At 44.5% G+C, this 23,142-nt stretch overlaps 1 protein-coding gene across 1 annotated transcript in view; it reads right to left on the bottom strand.

Annotated features, from left to right (window-relative positions):
- LOC129706008 (low choriolytic enzyme-like) overlaps positions 1–23,142 on the bottom strand; it is a 101,581-nt gene that overhangs the window by 19,303 nt on the left and 59,136 nt on the right. Inside the window, exons 11-12 of the mRNA XM_055649979.1 lie at positions 16,196–16,320; positions 64–182 (exon numbers count right to left, since the gene is read on the bottom strand). Of these exons, the coding sequence (XP_055505954.1) occupies positions 64–182; positions 16,196–16,320 (244 nt within the window). The remainder of the gene's footprint in view (positions 1–63; positions 183–16,195; positions 16,321–23,142) is intronic.

Here is a 23,142-nt window from a genome sequence, read left to right as displayed (position 1 = left end):
TACTTAAAGATGTCTGTGAATTTCTTTCGGCCCGTTCGCCCCTTTCCAGGAGTGTTTACATACCTTGTATCTGCGTTTTGATCTAATTATCCACCTGCAGTCAGCATTATTGGGATAGTCCGCTGGGAAATTTGGGGAGGTAAAACTTCCAGACATCTTAATTAACATATTTCCACATTTAACTGGAAAAAAATTGAAAAGCAGAGTTTTGATACCCCATATTACAAACATGCATTGCAGATATATTACAATATCTTGGCTAGAATAATTTAAAGTGCATCTAGAATAGAAAAGAAAGATGTTAACTTTATGTCTTAAATACTTATAGCTACCATGGGAGTGCTATACACTACGGAGCCCAATTGATTTACTTCACTTTTGAAACTATTCTTATTTTACATTTCTCTGTATTAAATAGTCTCCTCCAGTCTCACAGCTGTACAAGAAATCTATTTCTGACAGTCTCTATGCCATTAAAATGCCATGAGGGAATTTTGAACCAAGCAGAAGTCCTGAGATAACCATAGACACCAATTGATTGTGGCAAGACTGATATGCTATAATCAGCCACCAAGTGAAAATGGGTAGTATCTCCAGCAGTGTGTCCCTGCCGAATGAGTTCAATGCAATCTATACTCGATTTGAACATAACGTCGGTGGATTGACATAATCTGCCCCAAGAGCCTTCGGTATGCCTGTTCCCATGGTCACTGTGGTCATTGGTTACATTCCTGACAGTGTAACAGCAAAGAGCAACTGCCTCCTCAGGACCTGGCTGGGTGAACTGGCAAAAGCATTCACAGATAAATGTAACTTCTTTCTGCTTTATTTTAAGGTCCTACTTTAAGAAGATCACTATTATACACCAGTGCCAAAGAAAAACAAGGTAGTGTGCCTTAATGATTATTGTCCAGTGGCTCTGACATTCACCATTGTGAAGTGCTTCAAAAGGCTGATGATAGTGCACACTAACACCAGCCTCCCAGCCAGCAACGATCCAGTGCAATTTGCCCAGTCACAGCAGGTCCACGGCAGACACCATCTCTCTGGCCTTGCACCCCTCCATAATCAATGGCAGCCTAGTAAGATGCCTATTTTTGACTAATCCCAACCAAACTCATCTCTAAACTTCTGGACTTGGTAGTCAGCACCCTTTTCTATTGCTGGAACCTTGACTTTCTGACCCATAGATAACAATCATGGTTAATTCCCGGGATGGCGGGACTGTCATATGGTGAGAGAATGGAACGGCTGGGTTTGTACACTCTGGAGTTTAGAAGGATGAGAGGGTATCTTAATGAAACATATAAGATTGTGAAGGGTTTGGATATGCTAGAGGCAGGAAACATGTTTCCGATGTTGGGGGAGTCCAGAACCAGGGGCCACTGTTTAAGAATAAGGGGTAAGCCATTTAGAACGCAGGCGAGGAAACAGTTTTTCTCACAGAGACTTGTGAGTCTGTGGAATTCTCTGCCTCAGAGGGTGGTGGAGGCATGTTCTCTGGATGCTTTCAAGAGAGAGCTAGATAGGGCTCGTAAGGGGATATGGGGAGAAGGCAGGAACCGATTGGGGATGATCAGCCTTGATCACATTGAATGGCGGTGCTGGCTTGAAGGGCCGAATGGCCTACTCCTGCACCTATTGTCTATTGTGTATTGTCTATAATCATGAGGATAGGTGACAAAACAGGTCTACAATAATTTCCATACAACTATGCGTTCTCAGCCCCTCAGTATGTTTCCTATATACTCAAACCTATGCAGCCAAATTCTGCTTTGATTCCATTTCCAAGTTTGCAGATGACACTGTGGTGGGCTGGATCACGAACAATGATGAGATGGAGTAGTGGGATGGAATACGAGAAGGAGAACATTTTCTAACATGGTCTCCAGCTAACAGCGCCTTCCTCAATGTCATAAAACATCATAATTTACTTTAGGAAGCGAGGTGGAGTAGATGTTCCAATCAGCATCAATGGTGCCAAAATAGAAATTGGGTAGTATCTATAGAAACAATTCACCTAAAATTTTTACAAAGACTATTCAGCTTGAAGAATTTGACAAAAAGAAATCAACTCAGTCTAAAATGAGTAACAATCTGAAGGACGACATCTTGCCACGTAGACACAACATAGAGATAGCCTGACAAAACTCGCCGACTTGTACAGCTGATGTTTTAAATGCAGTCCCCGGCATAGAGGGATCTGCAGGCCTCTCTTGTCCAGCTCGCAAACAACTGCGAATCCGTATCTACAGTTCAAACTGTTAAACAATCCTGTGTGTTGCAAAACAGTCCTGTGGGTGAGTTCACAAACTCTATCCCATCCTCGTCGCCAATTGTAGTGTATTTTGGGTACTTGGAACTGACTCAAAAGAACTCTCAGATACAGGAGTAAACTAACAAGCTTCTTTATTGCTGGACACTACCATGAGTCTCCTCCAGAGCATGCGCCCCTCGCACCAGACATAACATATTCTAATTACATTATATACATTCCAAGCTCGAAAGCACGTACCACCAGATTCAGCAAAAGCTTTTTTCCTGCTGCTATCAGACTACTGAACAATCCTCTCATAAGTTAGAATCTTCCAACCTACTCATTGTGGACATTGGTGTTTATTCTATATACTATATTCTGCATTATGAAAATGTTCTCTCTGCACTACCTTTTGTACTGATTTATAGCTTGAGTATACATATGTATAGTACCATTTCATTTGACTGGATAGCATGCAAACTAAAGCTTTTCACTGCATCTGTGTGAATAACAACCAACCTGTGACAATAATCAACCAATACTGTACCTACATGCCTCAGTTCCATTGTAGAGAAGCAACATTCTCATTTCCAACACCCTAACCCCATCAGGAGCTTCCAAGAACCCCGTCCCATTCTATTTCCTATGCCAATTATCTGAACCTTTGATCTCATAGATGGGAGATTAGGACCACGCTCTAGCTGATGAAAGAACTGCTTAATGGCCTGATAATGGCCGAAACTGTTCCTGAATCTGGAGGTATGCATTTTCAAATTCTGTATCTCCTGTCTGGTTGGTGAGGGGAAAAGGCGGAGTAACCGAGGTGAGACTGGTCTTTGATTATCCTGATGGCCTTGCCGAGGCAGGTTAAATGTAGAATCGATAGAAGAGGCTGGTTTGGGTGATGTCTGCACTATGGCCATGATCTCTGCAATTTCTTGTGGTCATGGATGATGCATCCCAAGAAGATACATTATACGGCACATCTCTAGAAGTGGTGGGTGTTGTTGGAGACATGCCAAACTTCTTATTCCTTCTAAGGAAGTAGAAGCATTCCTGGCCATGGCTTTGATGTGGCTGATCCAGGTCAAATGGCTGGTGATATTTATTCTTACGAACTTGAAGTCAATCACTATCCCCTTTGACTTGATAACATTGAGTGGGAGGTTGTTGTCTTGGCACCAAGTTACAGGTTCTCAATCAGCTTCCTGTACTCATCATTATTCAATATCCGGCCCACTACAGTGCTGTCATCTGCAATCTTGTCGATTGAGGTAGATTGGTATTTGGCTGCACAATCGTGAGTATAGTCGGTTCTGAGAATGCATCCTTGTTGGCACCAAGGTTGAGAATTATTATGGAGGATGATTTGCCATCTATCCTCACTGATTGTGGTCAGTGGGTTAGGAGGAGACGACCCAGTTTCAGAGGTTCCTGTTCCAGTTCCAGTCGCTCAAACCAAGTTCCACAGGTAAGGAGATGAGCTTGGTTAAACCCCCTTTTCACGGGGCGACTTGACGCAAGAGGTAACCAGAGTTTAACATCATGTGAACCTCGTGCGGTAACAGTACGGCATTCGTGGACCACCATGGCGCTAACGGCAGGTAATCGTGTAACTTGGGTACTCGGGAGAAAATTCAAACATGTTTGAATTTGTCCAAGAGTGACTTGTACACTTGTGGTTGAGCATTGCAACATTTTATGAACGTAGTGGCCAGTGCGATATCCGTAGTAACTCTTGCGGTCATCGTGGGAACTCCTGCAAAGTTGGATAGAGTGAATCCAGCCAGTTTGCTATTTACATACAAATCTAATAAAACTAGCTAACAAGCATTTAATTAATGTCAGTGTGTCTCTTTTTGTCTGAAAGCAGTTTCTAACTGGAGGAACTCCGCGGGCCAGGCAGCATCTACGGAGGGAAATTGACAGGCGAGCCTTTCCTCAGGCTGCCTTATCTCTCTACCCCCCCCCAACTCCCACCCACACACACAAATGCTGGAGAAACTCAGCGGGTGCAGCAGCATTTATGGAACGAAGGAAATAGGCAATGTTTCGGCCCGAAAAGTTGCTTATTTCTTGTGTATGTGTCGGAAGGAACAGCAGATGCCGGTTTAAAGAGAAGGAGTAACTCGGCGGCAGGCAACATCTTTGGGTAGAAGGAATGGGTGACATTTCGGGTTGAGACCCTTCTGATATGCTGCTTGTCCCGCTGAGTTACATGTTGTGTCTATCTTCGTTTTAATCCAGCATCTGCAGTTCCTTCCTGGCCGAACCCGATTGAAAGATGAGAGGCTGGGCGATAGAAATCATTAATTGAATTAAATAACTAGATACCTGTCTAATTGTATCTACGGGATTGAACAGGCTAGATGGAGGAAGAATGCTCCCGATGTTGGGGGAGTCCAGAACCAGGGTCCCAGTTTTACAGTCTACCGTGGGAACTCTTTAATTACAGCGGGAAACCTTCAGTTTCCTAGGGGGTCGGGACAGGACTGGAGTTGGGAGGGAAAGGTGGGGGAGTCAAGGGAGAGGAGGGGGAGACAGATGGGGGTGTCTTCATTTACTGGCGGTGGGTGTCTGTCACTGAAACAGGCAGGTGAGATATCGCGTCCACCTTGCGTGTGCCTCTCTCTCTCTCTCTCCCTCCCTCCCTCCCTCTCACACAGGCATGAATGGAGGAACTCCACGGGCCAGGCAGCATTTACGGAGGGAAATGGACAGGCGACCCATTCTTCAGGCTGCCTTATGTCTCTCTCTCTCTCCCCCCCCCCCCCCCCAACCCCAACTCCCCCCACACATGCGAATGCTGGAGAAACTCCGCGGGTGCAGCAGCATCTATGGAACGAAGGAAATAGACAACGTTTCGGCCCCGCTGCGCCCCGCTGAGTTTCTCCAGCATTCGTGTGTGTGGGTGGGAGTTGGGGTGAGGGGGGGGAGAGGCTGTCCATTTCCCTCCGTAGATGCTGCCTGGCCCGCGGAGTTCATCCATTCATGCCTGTGTGAGAGAGAGGGAGGGGAGAGAGAGAGAGAGAGAGAGAGAGAGAGAGAGAGAGAGAGAGAGAGAGAGAGAGAGGCAGTCCTAGTCAGTCCTTTGAAGATAGACACCAGTTGCTTGGAGCAACTCAGCGGGACAGGCAGCATCTCTGGAAAGAAGGAACGGGTGGCGTTTCGGGTCGAGAGCTTTCTTCAGGCTGAAAGTTTCACCTCTCAGTAGATCATAAAATAACACAATCATCACGGTCAATGTGAGATACAGTGTTTATTCATATTTGACAAAATAAAAAGACGACTTCTTGCACATATTGAGAGAAGGTGCATCACACCAAACAACATTTGTCTAAAAACACACAGATTATTCTTCAGCTCATTAAAGAGCTCGGGTGAAAAAAACGAATATAGTGTGTGACAACAAAGTAACATCATTTGTGCCACGTGATTAACTACACTACAGTCCACGATGTTCATTCGGAAAGATCGGGAGATGGACAAGTCACTCGCACAAATGACAGAATTGCCGAGTACCGTGGGAACTCTTTACTCTACCCCCGTTATATCGTGTGATATCGTGCTAGACCACGACCACTCCACTCTGGCTACGTCTTGCGTCAAGTCGCCCCGTGAAAACTAGCCATGAGGATAATGATATTGACTGCAACACTATAGTTCATGAATAGGAATCTGATGTAGATGTCCTTCTTATCCAAGTGCTCCAGAGATGAGTGTAGGACCAGGAAGATGGCATCAGCTTCAGACCTGTTATGCAGTGGATCAAGACTGCTTGGTAGGCTGGAGTTAATGTATGCCATAACCAGCCTCTTGAAGCACTTCAGGATGGTGAATGTCAAAGCCACGGGACAGTAGTCATTGAGGCATGAGATCTTGCTTTTCTGGTCTTTTTGAAGCAAGTGGGTATCTCAGAGCAGAGCAGTGAGAGGTTAAAAATGTCCGTAAATGCTCCCTGCTGTTGGACAATGTTTGGACCCAGACTTACTGCCATTGTCATCTGTCAATCAAACCCCTCTCACCTGCATCCACTTGTCACTTGTTGGGTTTTGTCTGTCCCCAACTCTTTTTTACCAGCTTTCTCCAATACTGCAATGTCTGAACAAAGGTCCCAACCTAAAACGTCACCTGTCCCTTCTTTCTCCAGATACTAACAGGTGCGCTGACAGCACTCCACCAGATTCCACCATTTGCAATTTTGTGTTTCTCTGACTTCTGCTCAGTATGAGCTACTTCATTTGCACAGGAGTTGCAAATGGAATTGAACATTATGTAATATTCAGCTGGAGTAAAGAAAATTTGGGGAGTTTTGTCTCCCTAAGCAAATTAGTGAAAGTGAGCGAAGGAGGTGGTGAATTTTAAATGTTGCAGTTCATGGGAAGATATAGAAAAAAGAGGAACAGTTGAGAAGAAATGAAGAGCATATTGCCACTATTACAGGATAGAAATGAACACTTCTTTCCATACGAGTGACATTATAGAATTCCCTCTATCAATGCTTCTAGAAAATCCAAATACTAGATTTATTCTCCCTACTTAGAATTACCAACTGACTTCAAACGTTGCATCTCTCAAGAGGATATCCTTGGTAGGATACAAACCATTTACATTTACGTCATACAGTAGAACATTCACATTACATATCATTGAACATAATGTTGATATTGTTTATCTTTAACAATCACAAAGTTTTGTTTTTCCGCGTCAAATTTGCTTCCATATTTTTCCCAAATTCCTTCTGGTGACTTGTAAATACATTTTCAGATTTTGCTAAAGCTCACCAAAATTTAACACACACACACACATATATATATATATACACATACACACAAATATATATATATATATACACACACACACACACATATATATATATATACTAGACCAAGTGCAGACCCGTTGGGTCTGTTCCCGTAACGCGAGGTTGCAAGGGGGCGTGGCCTAACGACATGGCGCAACACCACGCGGTAGGCGTACGGCGTCAAGACACTGCGTACGACGTCAATGCTTTGTGTACGTCCCTCGAGACGCTGCATACACCCACAATGTGCCTGCGGGCCGACAGTACGTTGGCGCGTGGGAGTTTGGTAGAGTGCAAGCCTGCTTGGACGGCGAAAAGCAACGGGGGACCAGCCGATCTGTGTCTTCCGCCAGCGCGACAGTGCCGGCCGGGGGGAGGGGGGGTGGAGTTGATGAAGTCGGTGATGGTGCTTGAGATGGTGGCCTGGTGCTCGTCAGTGGGGTCATGGTCCAGGGGTAAGTAGGTAGAGGTGTCCGAGAGTTGGCGTGTGGCCTCAGCATTGTAGAGATCTACGCGCCAGGCTACCAGGCACCTCCCTTGTTGGCTGGTTTGATAACCCAATCAGGGTTGTTGTAGAGTGAGTCGATGGTAGTGTGTTCAGGGGGGGAGAGATTGAAGTGAGACAGGGGAGTGGAGAAGTTGAGGTGGTTGATGTCGCAACGGCAGTTTTGGATGAAGAGTTCTAAAGCCGGGGGGCCAGCATGGGGGTTCCATGAGGAGGGGGTGCATTGGAGACGGGAAAAGGGATCATCAATGGGGGGCGAGGACTCCTTCCCATGGAAGAACGCTGTGAGGCGGAGGCGACGGTAGAAGAGCTCCAAGTCGTGGTGGGCGCGGAACTCATTGAGGTGGGGACAGAGGGGGACAAAGGTAAGACCTCTGCTGAGGACAGACCATTCGGTGTGGGAGGTCAAGGGAGTGGTGAACACCCGGAAGGGATGGGGATTGGGGCTGGAGGAAGGCAGGTGGGTGGACTGGGGACGGGGCGATGTGTGGTGGGGAGGTGGTGGGTGGTCAGGGGGTGGGGGGTGAGAGGGCTGTAGTGTGGGTGGGGAAGAGCATATATATATATATATATATTATTATTATATGTGTGTGTGTGTGTGTATATAAATATATATACAGTACAACCACAAACGTAAATGTATTTTATTGGGATTTTATGTGATAGACCAACACAAAGTGGTGCAAAATTGTGAAGTGGAAGGAAAATGATACAAGGTTTTCAAATTTTTTTACAAATAAAAAACTGAAAAGTGTGGCGTGCAAAAGTATTCAGCCCCCCTGAGTCAATACTTTGTAGAACCACCTTTCGATGCAATTACAGCTGCAAGTCTTTTGGGGTATGTCTCGACCAGCTTTGCACATCTAGAGACTGAAGTGTTTGCCCATTCTTCTTTGCAAAATAGCTCAAGCTCAGTCAGATTGGATGGAGAGCGTCTGTGAACAGCAATTTTCAAGTCTTGCCAGAGATTCTCAATTGGATTTAGGTCTAGACTTTGACTGGGCCATTCTAACACATGAATATGCTTTGATCTAAACCATTCCATTGTAGCTCTGGCTGTATGTTTAGGGTCGTTGTCCACAGTCGGCCAAGATAAACTGGTGAAAGCTCGAAGGCCAGGAACACTCAACATTGGTCTTTTTTAGGCCATGGCCCAGACCGGCCTTCCTGCAAAATGCGCAAACCCTCAACACCAACCCAACTACAGACCCAGACACCAGCGCCTCAACGCCCACGGAGGATGCCGAAAAAGTAACAAACCTACCACTGGTAACCATGGAGGTAGGTGGGTCTGGTTCCTTACGAATTGAAGGGAGCATGGAGGTTGGTGGGAGATTACACTTCTATCTGGATGCATGGAATAAGTTAACTACCGGCACTTATATTTTAAGCAGTATCCAGGGTTATACCACAGAATTTATACAAAAACATAACCCTCCAGTTCAGCATGTACCAAACCGAATGTTCGTGCTTACAGGCAAAGAAAAATCAAAAGCACATGCTGAACTACAGTGGCTTTATAAAAAAGGAGTAATTGAGAAAACCCAACACGAATCACAGGAAATCGTGTCCAATATCTTTATCAAAAACAAGAAAGATGGTGGTTGCCGCATCATCATCGATTTGACTAATTTGAATACTTTTGTACAATATATTCATTTCAAGATGGAAACCTTTGTTACTGCTAAGCAATTGATTTCCAAAGGTTACTACATGGCAAGCATCGATTTAAAAGATGCTTCCTATACAGTACCCATAAGAGGTGACCACAGATGTTATTTAAAATTCAACTGGATGGGTCAGCACTGGAAGTACAGGGCACTACCTAATGGCCTAACATCAGCCCCCAGGCTGTTCACTAAAAGTTTGAAACCAGCCCTAGCGTTTCTGCGGAAACAAAAACACATGGTAATGGCATATCTAGATGACATACTTATTATGGGCAAATCTTTGGAATTGGCTAAACAAGCAGTAACAGCCACAAAACAATTATTTGAAACACTGGGGTTCATCATCCATCCAGTTAAATCTAAATTAACGCCTTCAACCACAATGGATTATCTGGGGTTCACCATTAACTCAGTTCACATGTCAGTGACTTTGCCGATAGAAAAGGTTACAGCCTTAATAGAGGCTTGCAGCAAAATCATTGACATCACTAAACCATCCATCAGACTGGTAGCAAGAATAATTGGCAAAATAGTGGCTGCGTTTCCAGCCACACAATTCGGACCTTTACATTATCGAAATTTACAGAGGGCGAAAATACGAGCACTCAAAATTAATGGTGGTCATTTTGACAGACCAATGAAGCAACCAACAGAAGCTATAATGGAACTAATATAGTGGGAAGATAACATTAGGCATTGTTCCAATCCAATCATTATCAGCAACCAGTCTATGGTACTACAAACTGATGCCAGTGCACTTGGTTGGGGTGCTACCAATTCCATCTCCAGCTGTGGAGGGAGGTGGAATGCACAGGAGGCATCATTATTACAAACACTGGGCATAAACTACCTGGAGATGTTAAGTGCATTCCATGGCCTTAAGTCATATTGTTCTGGGTTATATCACCAGCATGTTAGACTACAAATTGACAACACCACCGTGGTAGCATATATCAACCATATGGGTGGAAACAAATCGACATCATGTGACAATCTGGCCAACACAATTTGGCAATGGTGTATCCAGAGAGATATTTGGATATCAGCTACCTACTTACCAGGTAAACTAAATTTAGTGGCAGACACCAGGTCACGCAAATTCAATGAAAACACTGAATGGATGTTAGATAAAAATGTATTTGCTAAAATTACAGCATGGTATGGAACACCAGATATCGATCTATTCGCATCCATGCTCAATCACCAGTTATCGAATTATGTTTCATGGGAACCAGACCCTGGGGCAGCGGCAACATATGCATTTTCGCTGCATTGGGGGAAATTGTTTATTTATGCATTCCCTCCTTTGTGCCTCATCAGTCGGGTATTAAGGAAAATACAGCAAGACTCTGCGTCTGGTATTTTGATAGTATCCGATTGGCCTACTCAACCATGGTTCCCGGTGATACTCGACATGGTATTAGAACCATGCATCACCATCCATCATAGACCTAATTTACTGGTTCATCCCGTAACAAGGGAAAGTCACCCATGTCATAATTATACAAACCGATTAATTTGTAGAGTTTGAAAGCACCTCTACTACACCTGGGACTGACGGACTGAACAGTGGATATTATTTCAGCGGCCCACAGACAGTCCACCAAAAAACAGTACTTGGTGTACATCAAGAAATGGGGAACGTACTGTCACAACAATAACATCATCCACAGATCTATGAACATCCCGTTTGTTCTGGGATTCCTGGCAAGCCTCCATTACGATGAGGGGCTTAGTTATAGTGCCATCAACTGCGCCAGAAGTGCTCTGTCAACATACCTGTGGAAAGGAACAGAGCGGCATTCTGTTGGGACACACCCCCTGGTAACCAAACTCATGCGGGGCATTTTTAATGTTAATCCCCCAAGAACCAGGTATTCCCAAATATGGGATGTGAGCATTGTACTGACCATGTTAAGAAACTGGTCTCCAGCTACAGCTCTGTCCCTACAGAAACTGACTATGAAAACAATCATGCTGATGGCCTTGGTCACGGCACAAAGGGTCCAGTCGCTACAGAAACTAATGCTGGACAACATGACTATTTCATCTGGAAATTTAACTTTTCACATCAATTAATTAGTCAAACAGAACAGACAGGGGTCAGCAGGCCTAACGATAGAATTCAGGGCCTACCCGACAGATTATCGTCTCTGTATTGTAACACACTTACTATTATATATGGAGTATACTAAGATCATCAGAGGCAAAGAAATGGCACTTTTAATCAGCTACAAACAGCCACAAAAAGTGACAGTCCAGACCATTGTATTGTATTGTATTGTATTCAAATTTATTGTCATTGTCTCAATTTGAGACAACAAAATGAATTTCCCTTACAGGCAGTATCATAAAAAAAATCATTAAAAAAAATAATAATAATAAATAAATAATAAAACATATTAAAAATAAAATTGAAATTGAATTTTTAAAAAAGCACAAACACAGAAAGTCCACTACACAACATAACATAAATGGCACCAAGGTGAGGATGGCACCATAGTCCAGCCAGCCTCCCCTCCGTGTTCATCCGTGGTCGGGGCCTTCCGAGCACGCGCAGTCGCCGCCCCGGATGGCCCGATGTTCAGACCCTCACGCCGGGGTGGTGGAATGACGACGCCGAACCCTGATGGTGAACATCCTCCTCCTCAGCGGCCCGGACCACCTGATAGCCGCCTCCCGCTGCTGGAGTCTGCAGCTCGTGAGTCCACAGGCCGAGCCGGGCAGAGTCACAGGACCCCGCGCTGTCCATCAGCGCCACCCGCGTTGGGAGCTCCGCAAACCGCAGCTCCAGGATGTCGGTGCAGCAGGTCCAGCACTCCGGGCTCCAGACGGCGACCCCTGGTAAGGCATCGCCAGCCCCGCGATGTTCCAGCGCTGTCACGCCGCTGCTGGAGCTCCGGTCGATCCCGGCAGGAAAGGCTGCGCCAATCCAGGTAGGTAGGCCGCTGTGGGGGGAGGGGGGGGGGGGCGAGGACGCGACTCGAATAATAGTCGCGTCCTCACCAGGGAAGCGGATGAAGGACGGTATCCCCTGCACCGTGCCCTCTTCCCCCACATAAAAACACCAAAAAAACAGACTTTTTCATAACTAAATAAACAAAAAAACAAAAAGATACCGTCTGCAGGTGGAGGCTGCTGACACCAGCACCACCGGAAGTACAAGAGATGGCTAAAACAGGTCCTAATAAAGGCTGGAGTAGACACTAACATTTTAATATCTCATTCCACCAGGGCTGCAGCTACATCGGCAGCTATGAAGTTGATGTTCCTATGGACCAAATCCTCAAGACAGCAGGTTGGTCAACGGAGAAAACTTTCCAACGATTTTATAACAAACCAGTAATTGAACCTGGAACATTTGCAGAAACAATTTTAAGTTCTGTAATATGATTTTACCCCATAAATAGGGGCTATAATTTGGTGTTAATAAATTTATCATTGTTTCTCAATATCGTATTGATGTCTAATAATGTTAACACTATTCTCCCCATAATCAAGGCAGATGTGATGCATGGACTCGTTTCCACGGCATGAAATCACAGAGCTTTAAAATCTTCACATAGTCACTCACGTGACTCCGAAGTAAAATAGTAAGATTAAACGAGAACTTACCAGTTTGAAGTTTGATCGTTATTTTATGAGGAGTAACGTTGAGGGAAGACGTGCCCTCCGCTCCCACCCTTGATCATATACTCAACTGGTATCTCTTCTCCAATCTTACTATGTTTAGTCATTACAGTTATCTGTGATTTCACACCGCTGCTTTGAAGAATAACACGCATGCGTCCGAGCGGGGTTCTTCACGTATTCCCTCAACGTTACTCCTCATAAAATAACGAACAACCTCCAAACTGGTAAGTTCTCGTTTAATCTTACTATTATTTAACGCTAATTTTACACCATTATTAAATAAATTTAATTCTCTGATTACATTTTGGAGAACGCTCCCACTATCATTAATCGGCAGAATAAATGCTATAAAAATGATAGCTCTACCACAAATAATATATTTATTCCAATCTATACCAATATATATATACCAAAACACTTTTTTTTTAAAAATTAGACATGAATATTTCTAATTTTATTTGGGATTATAGAATTTAAAAAAATCACTTGTGCAAACCCAAAGAGGTGGGGGGATTTGCACTGCCTAATTTTCTATATTATTATTGGGCAGTGCATATTAAGAATATAATTTATTAGTTGGATAGTTCTGTTCAACAGTTGGAATGGATAACCATATAACCATATAGCCATATAACAATCACAGCACGGAAACAGGCCATCTCGGCCCTACAAGTCCGTGCCGAACAACTTTTTTCCCCTTAGTCCTGCACTCATACCATAACCCTCCATTCCCTTCTCATCCATATGCCTATCCAATTTAATTTAATAAGAATGGAGAAAGAGGATTGCTCCCCTTCCGATTTAGGAGTGATCATCTTCTCCCCAATAAAACTGAATAATATGTTATATAAGAAGAATCTAATTATACATAATACAATACGAATATGGAAACAAATAAAATTAACTTTAAAATGAAGAAACCTATCAGTGCTAATACCAATAGTGAATAACCCAGTATATAAACCATCCGGTATGGATAAAACATATAGACAATGGGAAAGAGTGGGAATTAAAAAGGTAGGTGACGTATGAATTGGGAAATTTATTATCATTCCAACAACTAAAATCAAAATTGAAATTGAATAACAACCAATATTTTAAATATCTACAGGTATGAGATTTTATGAAGAAATATATACCAAGATTTCAAAGTATAATTTTAGACCCACGGGAAGAAATAATGAATATCAAGGCGGAGTCAAAAAAATTTATATCATACTTATATACGAGTATTTTAAACATAGAATTACCATCAACAGAGGCAACGAGAGAAGACTGGGAAAAAGAATTAATGACAAAAATCTCAAAAGAAACATGGGAAAGGTATTTGGTATATATACATAAATGTTCGATCAACGCTAGACATAATTTAATTCAATTTAAAATATGACATAGATTATATTATTCCAAAACTAGGTTGAATACATTTTATCCAAATATTTCTCCCATCTGTGATAAATGTCTTTCTCAAAATGCCAATATTACACACTCATTTGTTTCTTGTACAAAACTATAAATTTGGTGTGACATATTTGATATATTCTCAATTCTATTTAAGATAAAAATGGAACCTAATACAGAAATTATTATATTTGGAGTAAGTGGAGATGGGAACAAATTAAATACACACCAAAACTCATTTTTCAATTATGGGTTAATAATAGCAAAAAAACTCATACTTAAATTTTGGAAAAATGCTAATGTACCAACATTTAAAATGTGGATCAGTAATATGTTGGACACAGCACATCTGGAAGAAATGATACTCCTCCTAATAGACAAACAAGACCAATTCTTAATGAGTTGGTCCCCATTTATTGATCTCTTGGATTCATGTGATGCAATAATATTGTGAAAATGAAAAGTTTCAGGTATGGGTGAAAGACGATCTAGAATATAAAAAAATCATCTCCTTGTGGCAATTGAATAAACTTCCTCCTGCTTCCCTCTTCACATTTCTTTTTTTCACTATTTTCTTTATCTGTCTTTCACTCACGCTCACTAGTCTATCCTTTACTTTCTACAACCTATTTTTCCTTTTTCTCTTCTTACTTTTCTCTTTATAAAAAAGGAAGTTGTACAGAGAATGTAATATGTTAAAATAATTTTGTGCCACTGTATTGTACTTACTTCTAATAAATATATATATATATATTTTAAATGTTGAGAATCTCTCTGTCAATGAAGGCCCCACCTTTTCCGGTGGGAAGGGGAGGGGTTATAAAACCCGGAGATGTGGGTGTGGCTCAGTCTCTGCATGATGGGGAGGGAGAGGTCATGACTCTGTCTGAGCTGTGAATCAACTGAACACACTGAATGTCTACTGAACTGTGAGTTTGGTGTTTTGTGTGGTTTTATGGTGGTTTCACCCTGCTTGAAATGGAATGAAACTGCACTTGAATTTGGTGGCCTTGCACCCTGCTTGAAGTGGAATGAAATTGCACTTGAATTTGGCAGCCTTGCACCCTGCTTGAAGTGGTATGAAACTGCACTGAATTTGGTGGCCTTGCACCCTGCTGAAAGTGGTATGAAACTGCACTTGAAATCGGTGGCCTTGCACCCCGAGTCATGAGTCAACTGCCAGCCCACCAGCCGTGAGTGAGTTGCCAGCACATCAGGCTTGAGGGACTGAGCTGCCACCCCAAGAACCCATACCAGCGCTCCAGAAAGCCCCCCACTGGCCACCAATATTGTAATTGGTGTTGAGGTGGAATATTGCGTCAGGGGACCAGCCCTCCCATGTGAACATGGGACCCAACGGGTCCCACTTAGTACACATATATATACATACACACACACTAGACTAAGTGGGACCCATTGGGTCCCATGTTCACAAGGGAGGGCTGGGCCCCAACGCAATATTCCACCTCCACCAATTACAATATTGGTGGCCAGTGGGCGGGGGGGGGGTAATTTCTGGAGCGCTAGTATGGGTGTTATGGGTTGGTTTCCAGAGGGCTAGTATGGACATTGTGGGCCAAATGGATTCTTTGAGTGGCAGCTATGTGTGTGTGTGTGTGTGTGTGTGTGTGTGTGAGTGCACGCGCATACACAGGGAGTATATATATATATATATGTATAGTATATATATATATATATATATATATATATATATATATATATATATATATATATATATATATATATATATATATATATATATATATATATATATATATATATATATATATATATATATATATATATATATATACTCCCTGCAAGCTGCCTTCCTCAATTGTATCAGATCATTTCTACTTTCATTATAGTTGCTGATCCAAAGATCACAAAGATTATCTTAAATATATTATAAATAATATACATACCACAGTTATACAGTTTGTTAATCTTATAAACATCTGTGGTGGTAAGGCCTAAATACTGTCCTAGTTCAACGTTTGGATCTGGCTTTGGTACCATAGTAATTGTTCCACTTTTGGCAAATGCGGTTCTGCAATAAAGAATAATAAAATTATCTTGGTATCACTTTTTATTTGTGTTTGATGGTCAGTGGCTGAATTTTTAATTTAATACTTGGTTGGTTGAATGGTATCCCCCCCCCCCCCCTTCCCCCAAATGCGCCCCTCCTCACTTCCCCCACTTTCACCTCCCTCTCCATCCCTCGGTCGCCCCACCTCCCTCCTCACCTCCCCAGGATTTTGATGTAAACCACCGGCGGCCCCGTATTCTCCACCACGCGGCAGTGAAGTTGTACTTGAGGCGGGGCTGTCAGGGGGAATGAGTCAAGTGACCTCCAAGCTGAGGGAGGGAGAGGCAGAGGCTGTGGCCTAGTCCTTGCCCTGGGTCCTGGTCCTTTCCCTCCCCATGGGCCCGCAGCAGCGGTGCCACTGCTCCGAGACCCAGCCCCAACCTCAGCGCCCAGGGCCCGGGTACTCGATGCGGCCGCTCCCCACCCTCCACCACGCAGGCCCGGAGCAGCATCGCCGCTGTCCGCAGACCCAACCCCAGCTGGCCCGGAGCAGCAGCGCCGCCTCCACCAGACCCTCCCCAGCCGCAGCCCAAGCACCCAGGTTCCCTGGCACAGCCTCTCACTGCCCTTGGACCCTGCACCGGCTCAAACCACAGATCAGGGCCAGAGGGCAGAAAGGACCCATGGAAGCATTTGTAAAATATGGAAACCTATTCATGGAGCCAATGGGTGCCCTTTGAGATGCCAGTAAAGTAAACACGGCATGTGAGGGCGCTCTTTTAATTATTTTAAGTTTTAAACGTCAGCAACTTGAAAAATAATGTTGATGTGAATGAAAATTGCTACTGCACATCCCAGGACAATGGCGAGTAAGGTGGGCCTAAAATTCTTGTGCTATCTTGTACTGTTTCTGCTTAAATATAGGTATAATATAGGTATATAAGTTCAAATATATATAGGTACAAACAAGATGAGAGTTTTAGTAATATACTAGACCAAGCAATATTCCACCACTCACCCATTCACCAAATCAGCCCGTTCCACCATAAACTCCCTCTCCCTCCTCTTCCGCTCCCTCCCTCACCTCTCCCTCCCTCTCCCTCCCTCAGTCACTCCCTATCCTCAATCATTCCCTCTCTCCCTCATGCATCTCCCCACCCCTTCCTCTATCTCCCTGCTCCTCACCTCTCCCCTAGTGCACTGCCCCACTAAACACAATGTTTAAATAACATTTCCCCTCCCCCACTCTTACAACAATGTAACATATCTCACATTGCGCTGGGTGGAACACTGTTGATGGGCAGTTTATGTAAATGAGAACCCATTGTGATGCCATTGTTGGGTGAAGCTCTGTTCATGGGCAGTTTATGTAAATGAGATCCCATACTGACGTCATAGCTGAAACGGCCACTCAACTGCCATTGCAGTGTTCAAGAGATTATTTCTCAAATTGGACTTTTGTAAATTTAAAGATGTGAATAACATATAGAAGATAACATCAATCTGACCAAAACTTGATAAAAACATACCACAAGAGCAATTGTGAGTAAAGTGGTCCAAAAACTGTAGTGCTATCATGCACCGTTTTGCTGTAGTTCCGGGATCTCACACTAACACGCAGAATCACAAACAAACAAGATGAACGTTTTGGTAGTATACTAGACTAAGTGGGGCCCATTGGGTTCCATGTTCACACAGCAGGGCTGGTCCCCCAACCCAATATTCCACCTCTCCACCAATTCCAATATTGGTGGCCAGTGCTAAGGGGTGGGGTGGGGGGCTTTCTGGAGTGCTTGTATGGGTGTTGTGGGCTGAAGATACTGGTTTCCAGAGGGCTAGTATGGACATTGTGGGCCGAATGGATTCTCAGTCTGGCAACTCAGTCACTCAAGCCTGGCGTGCTGGCAGCTCGCTCACTCATGGCTGGTGGGCTGGCAGTTGAATCACAGCTATTCCTTAAAATTCCATTTCAAGCAGGGTGCAAGGCCACCAAATTCAAATGCAGTTTCCTACCATTTCAAGCAGGGTGCAAGGCCCTTAACTCCAAGAAGACCAAGGAGCTCATTGTAGACTTCAGGAAGTCCAGAGGCGGCACGCACACCCCCATCCACATTAACGGGACGGAGGTGGAACGTGTTTCTAGCTTCAGGTTCCTGGGAGTCAACATCTCCGATGACCTCTCTTGGACCCACAATACCTCAACTCTGATCAAGAAGGCTCACCAGCGTCTCTTCTTCCTGAGGAGACTGAAGAAGGTCCATCTGTCTCCTCAGATCCTGGTGAACTTCTACCACTGCACCATCGAGAGCATCCTTACCAACTGCATCACAGTATGGTATGGCAATTGCTCTGTCTCCGACCGGAAGGCATTGCAGAGGGTGGTGAAAATTGCCCAACGCATACCGGTTCCTCGCTCCCCTCCATTGAGTCTGTCAAAAGCAAGCGTTGTCTGCGGAAGGCGCTCAGCATCGCCAAGGACTGCTCTCACCCCAACCATGGTATGTTTACCCTCCTACCATCCGGGAGGCGCTACAGGTCTCTCCGTTGCCGAACCAGCAGGTCGAGGAACAGCTTCTTCCCGGCGGCTGTCACTCTACTCAACAACGTACCTCGGTGACTGCCAATCACCACCCCCCCCCCCCCGGACACTTATTATTATTTATTCAAATCAGTTGCTATGTCGCTCTTCCAGGGAGATGCTAAATGCATTTCGTTGTCTCTGTACTGTACACTGACAATGCCAATTAAAATTGAATCTTAATCTGAATCTGAAGGCCACCAAATTCAAGTGCAGTTTCCTACCACTTCAAGTAGGGTGCAAGGCCACCAAATTCATGGGCAGTTTCCTACCACTTCAAGTAGGGTGCAAGGCCGCCAAATTCAAGGGCAGTTTCCTACCACTTCAAGCAGGAGCAAGGCCACCAAATTCAAGTGCAGTTTCATACATTTCAAGCAGGGGGCAAGAACAAATTCAAGTGGTGTTTCATGCCATTTCCAGTAGGGTGCAAGGCCACCTAATTCAAGTGCAGTTTCATACCATTTCAAGCAGGGTGCAAGGCCACCAAATTCAAATGCAGTTTCATACCATTTCAAGCGGGGTGCAAGGCCACCGAATTCAAATGCAGTTTCATACCCCACTCTTCTCCCTCTATCTAAATAGCATTAAACAATAATCCTCTCCTCGTCCCCTCTCCCGCTACCTCCCTCTCCTTACAACAATAATAATAATAATAATCTTATTTATATAGCACATTTTCAGTCAACTTGCATTGACCCCAAAGTGCTTCACATAATTACATTATATTTACACACAGGCAAAGGTGGGTGAAGTGTCTTGCCCCAAGGACACAACGACAGTATGCACTCCAAGCGGGATTCGAACCGGCTACCTTCCGGTCGCCAGCCGAACACTTAGCAGGATATTTGGAGGCCTGTAGATGTCCCATTAGGGTCTTTTTACCCTTACAATTCCTTAGTCCTATCCATACCGACTCCTCAGTATGGATAGTCACAAATTCCAGTCACAAATCTCTCATTGGACTGGGAGGCCTGTCTTTGTTAACATTGTCTATAATCCCTCTCCCCTCCCTATTCCAAGTTGGGCTCATTCCTCAACACAATATTTCGGACTGGACGGCGGGAGGGGGAAGGCGAAGTGTTGCTCCGGGCCCAGTCCGTGTCTTTGCCCAGCTGCGCTCAGGGCCCTGGGCTATGGTTCGAGCTCTGGAGCCATGGGAGGGGGAGGGAGGAGTGCTGCTCCGGGCCCAATCCCTGTCTGTGTCCAGCCGCGCTCAGGGCTCTGGGCTGTGATTCGAGCCGGTGCAGGCAGGCCCACGGAGAGACCTCTCAATCCTCGCTCCCACAGCTGGTTCCCTCTCCCTCTTCCCTCGCTGGTTGCCCCTCTCTCCCTCCCCTTCCCGCAGCCCTGCCCACGAAGCATTTTAAAATAACAAAGTCAGTCAGTGAGTTTTTTAGGCTACCGTCTTGAACCATGGGAGAGGATGTAAGGAGTGTGGCTCAGGGTCCTGGCTATGTCTGTGTCTGTGTCCTGCATACTTTTATCGGGTACAGCAAGATTTTTTAATGTAAATGAGATCCCATTGTGATGCGTCGGCACTCACCTCCCCCACATTGAAATCTCGAATTTATTTTATAAATGAACGGGCAGTTTATGTAAATGAGATCGCATTGTGACATCATACGCTGCTAAGTGCAAGTGGGGCAACTGTTTCATTTTTTTTAAAGTTTTAAATATGAATAATTTGTAAAATTTAACATCAATCCGAAAGAAACTTGATACAAACCACCACATGACAATTGTGAGTAAAGTGGTCCAAACATTGAAGCAATAGCTTGTACCGTTTTGCCGTAATGTGAGGACTTCACCGAATCAGAGATCACAGACATGCAGACAGGCACACACACACACACACACATAGAGACAAACAAGATGAGAGTTTTACTAATATACTAAACCAAGTGGGACCCATTGGATATTGCATTCCCCCAATGCAATATTCCATCACTCATCCATAGCCCCCAACTGCGTTGCGGCTCATTTCCCTTCATCCCTCAACACTCCCTCCCCTCCACATCTCTCCCCTCTACTCCTCCACTCCATCCCTCACCCTCCCCCTACCCCAGTCACTTCCTCCCTCCCTCCATAACCTCTATCCCCCTCCTCTACATCTATCTCCCTGCTCACCTCTCCCCAATCTCACTCCCCCACTGAACACAATGTTTAAATAACAACTCGCCCATAGTCCCCAACTGCGCAGGCACGGTTCATTTCCCCTCATCCCCCAGCATTCCCTCCCCTCCAACTTCTTTCCTCTCCCCCTCCCCAATCCCTCCCTGACCTCTCCCTCCCTTCTTTTCCCTACCCTCAGTCACTCCCTCCTTCTCTTGATAACTTCTCTCCCCACCTACCCCCCTCCTATACCTCTATCCCCCTCTTGCTCTCCTCACCTCCCCCTATATCCCCAACTATCCCTCCTCACCTTCCTCACTGCCCTCCTCTCCCTCTATTTCCCCTCCTCCCCCACTCTCCCTCCTCATCTCCCCGGATCTCGAGGTTGCAGCCGTTGGCCTCAGAGCCAGGCTCAGCACCCAGGCCTTGGATCCTCGGTGCGGCATCAGCCCGCCGTGGGGGCTTCATCAGCAGCAGCAGCTGTCGGCCCCAGAGTCAGCCTCAGATCCTAGGCCCTGGATCGTCAGCGTCCTGGCCCCGGATCGTCGGCGTCCGCAGACACAGCCCCACCCGCTCTGCACCCGGCGGAGCATTAGTGGTGCATACTCTGCTCACTCCGCTCCTTCAGCTTTATTCTCCTCCCCAGGCGCCGAGTGTGACTGACAGCGGACGTGGCCAATTAGCGTTGTGATGGTGCAGGATGGGGCGTTGCCGTCCCGGCCGTGGCAGTGACTGACAGGAGAGGAGACCAATCTGTGCATGCGCGGTTTTAAAGATTTTTAAGCCTTAATAACTTTTAAAATATATAATCGATCGGAACAAATCTTGCAGCACAGGAGAATGGTGAATAAGGCGGCAAAAGATCGTAGAGCTATACTGTACTGTTTTTGTGCATAAAGAAAAAACACGCAAACCACGGAAGATAACAATATCAGAGTTTTTGTTATATATAGATAGATCGATATAGATAGGTAAGATTATCTGAATGCATAAAGCATTCTCATTAATATTATTGTATTAAATTTATAATCAGATATAAATAATAATAATAATAATACATTTTATTTATGGGCGCCTTTCAAGAGTCTCAAGGACACCTTATAAAATTTAGCAGGTAGAGGAAAAACAGATAAGGGGAATGAAATAAATAGTAGAGACATGACTAGTACACAAAGTAAAGACAGAATTCAATTCAAAACATAATATGAGGCAATTAATGCACAGATGACAAGGGAGGGGGACGTGGGGCTAAGGATAGGCAGAGGTGAAGAGATGGGTCTTGAGGCGGGACTGGAAGATGGTGAGGGACACGGAATTGCGGATCAGTTGGCGGAGGGAGTTCCAGAGCCTATTATCGAATTGTTCCATGGTGAACAAGGTTGGGAATAGAATATTCTGGGAGTAATTGACTTTCAGATGGACATAGACAATGGAAAAAGAGGTAGATTTGCTCTGATAGTGAAGGTAGCTAAAGCAAAATGTGTTTCATTAACTGGTTCTTGCTCCGTAAATTTTGTTTGACATGCTAGAGAAGACTTCATCATATATAAATAAAATCAACAAAGAATCACGATGTCAAAAGATTTCCACATTGATCAACTATCTCTCCATTATTTCTTATTATAATTTAACATTACTGTGATCACTTGTGTCTAAAACACTTTTCACACTTAAATTGTTATCCCTGAGTGTTACAGCTGAACAGGAAGAATTTTGGATGCTCCACCCAAATGCTGGTCTTTGCACAACAAGAATTACATGAATACACATGGAACTGCACATGTTGATTTACAAAAGAAAGTGCTGGAGATTCTCAGGTAGACAAAAGTGCTGGAGAAACTCAGCGGGTGAGGCAGCATCTATGGAGCAAAGGAAATAGGCAACGTTTCAGGCGAAACCCTTCTTCAGACTCAAACTAGGCAACGTTTCAGGCCAAAACCCTTCTTCAGAGATTCTCAGTGGGTCAGGCAGCAACTCTGGATGACTTGGATAGGTGATGTTTGGGTTGTGACATTTCAAAGACTAAAAAGTATTACATGAAATAGATTTGCTGTATGTTAGACAATAGACAATAAACAATAGGTGCAGGAGTAGACCATATGGGCCTTCAAGCCAACACCGCCATTCAATGTGATCATGGCTGATCATCCGCA

Source organism: Leucoraja erinacea, chromosome 18 (genome assembly GCF_028641065.1).
Source record: "Leucoraja erinacea ecotype New England chromosome 18, Leri_hhj_1, whole genome shotgun sequence".
Classification (NCBI taxonomy): Eukaryota; Metazoa; Chordata; class Chondrichthyes; order Rajiformes; family Rajidae; genus Leucoraja; species Leucoraja erinaceus.
Note: the sequence above shows the minus strand (reverse complement) of the source record. Positions and strands in the feature narration are given on the sequence as shown.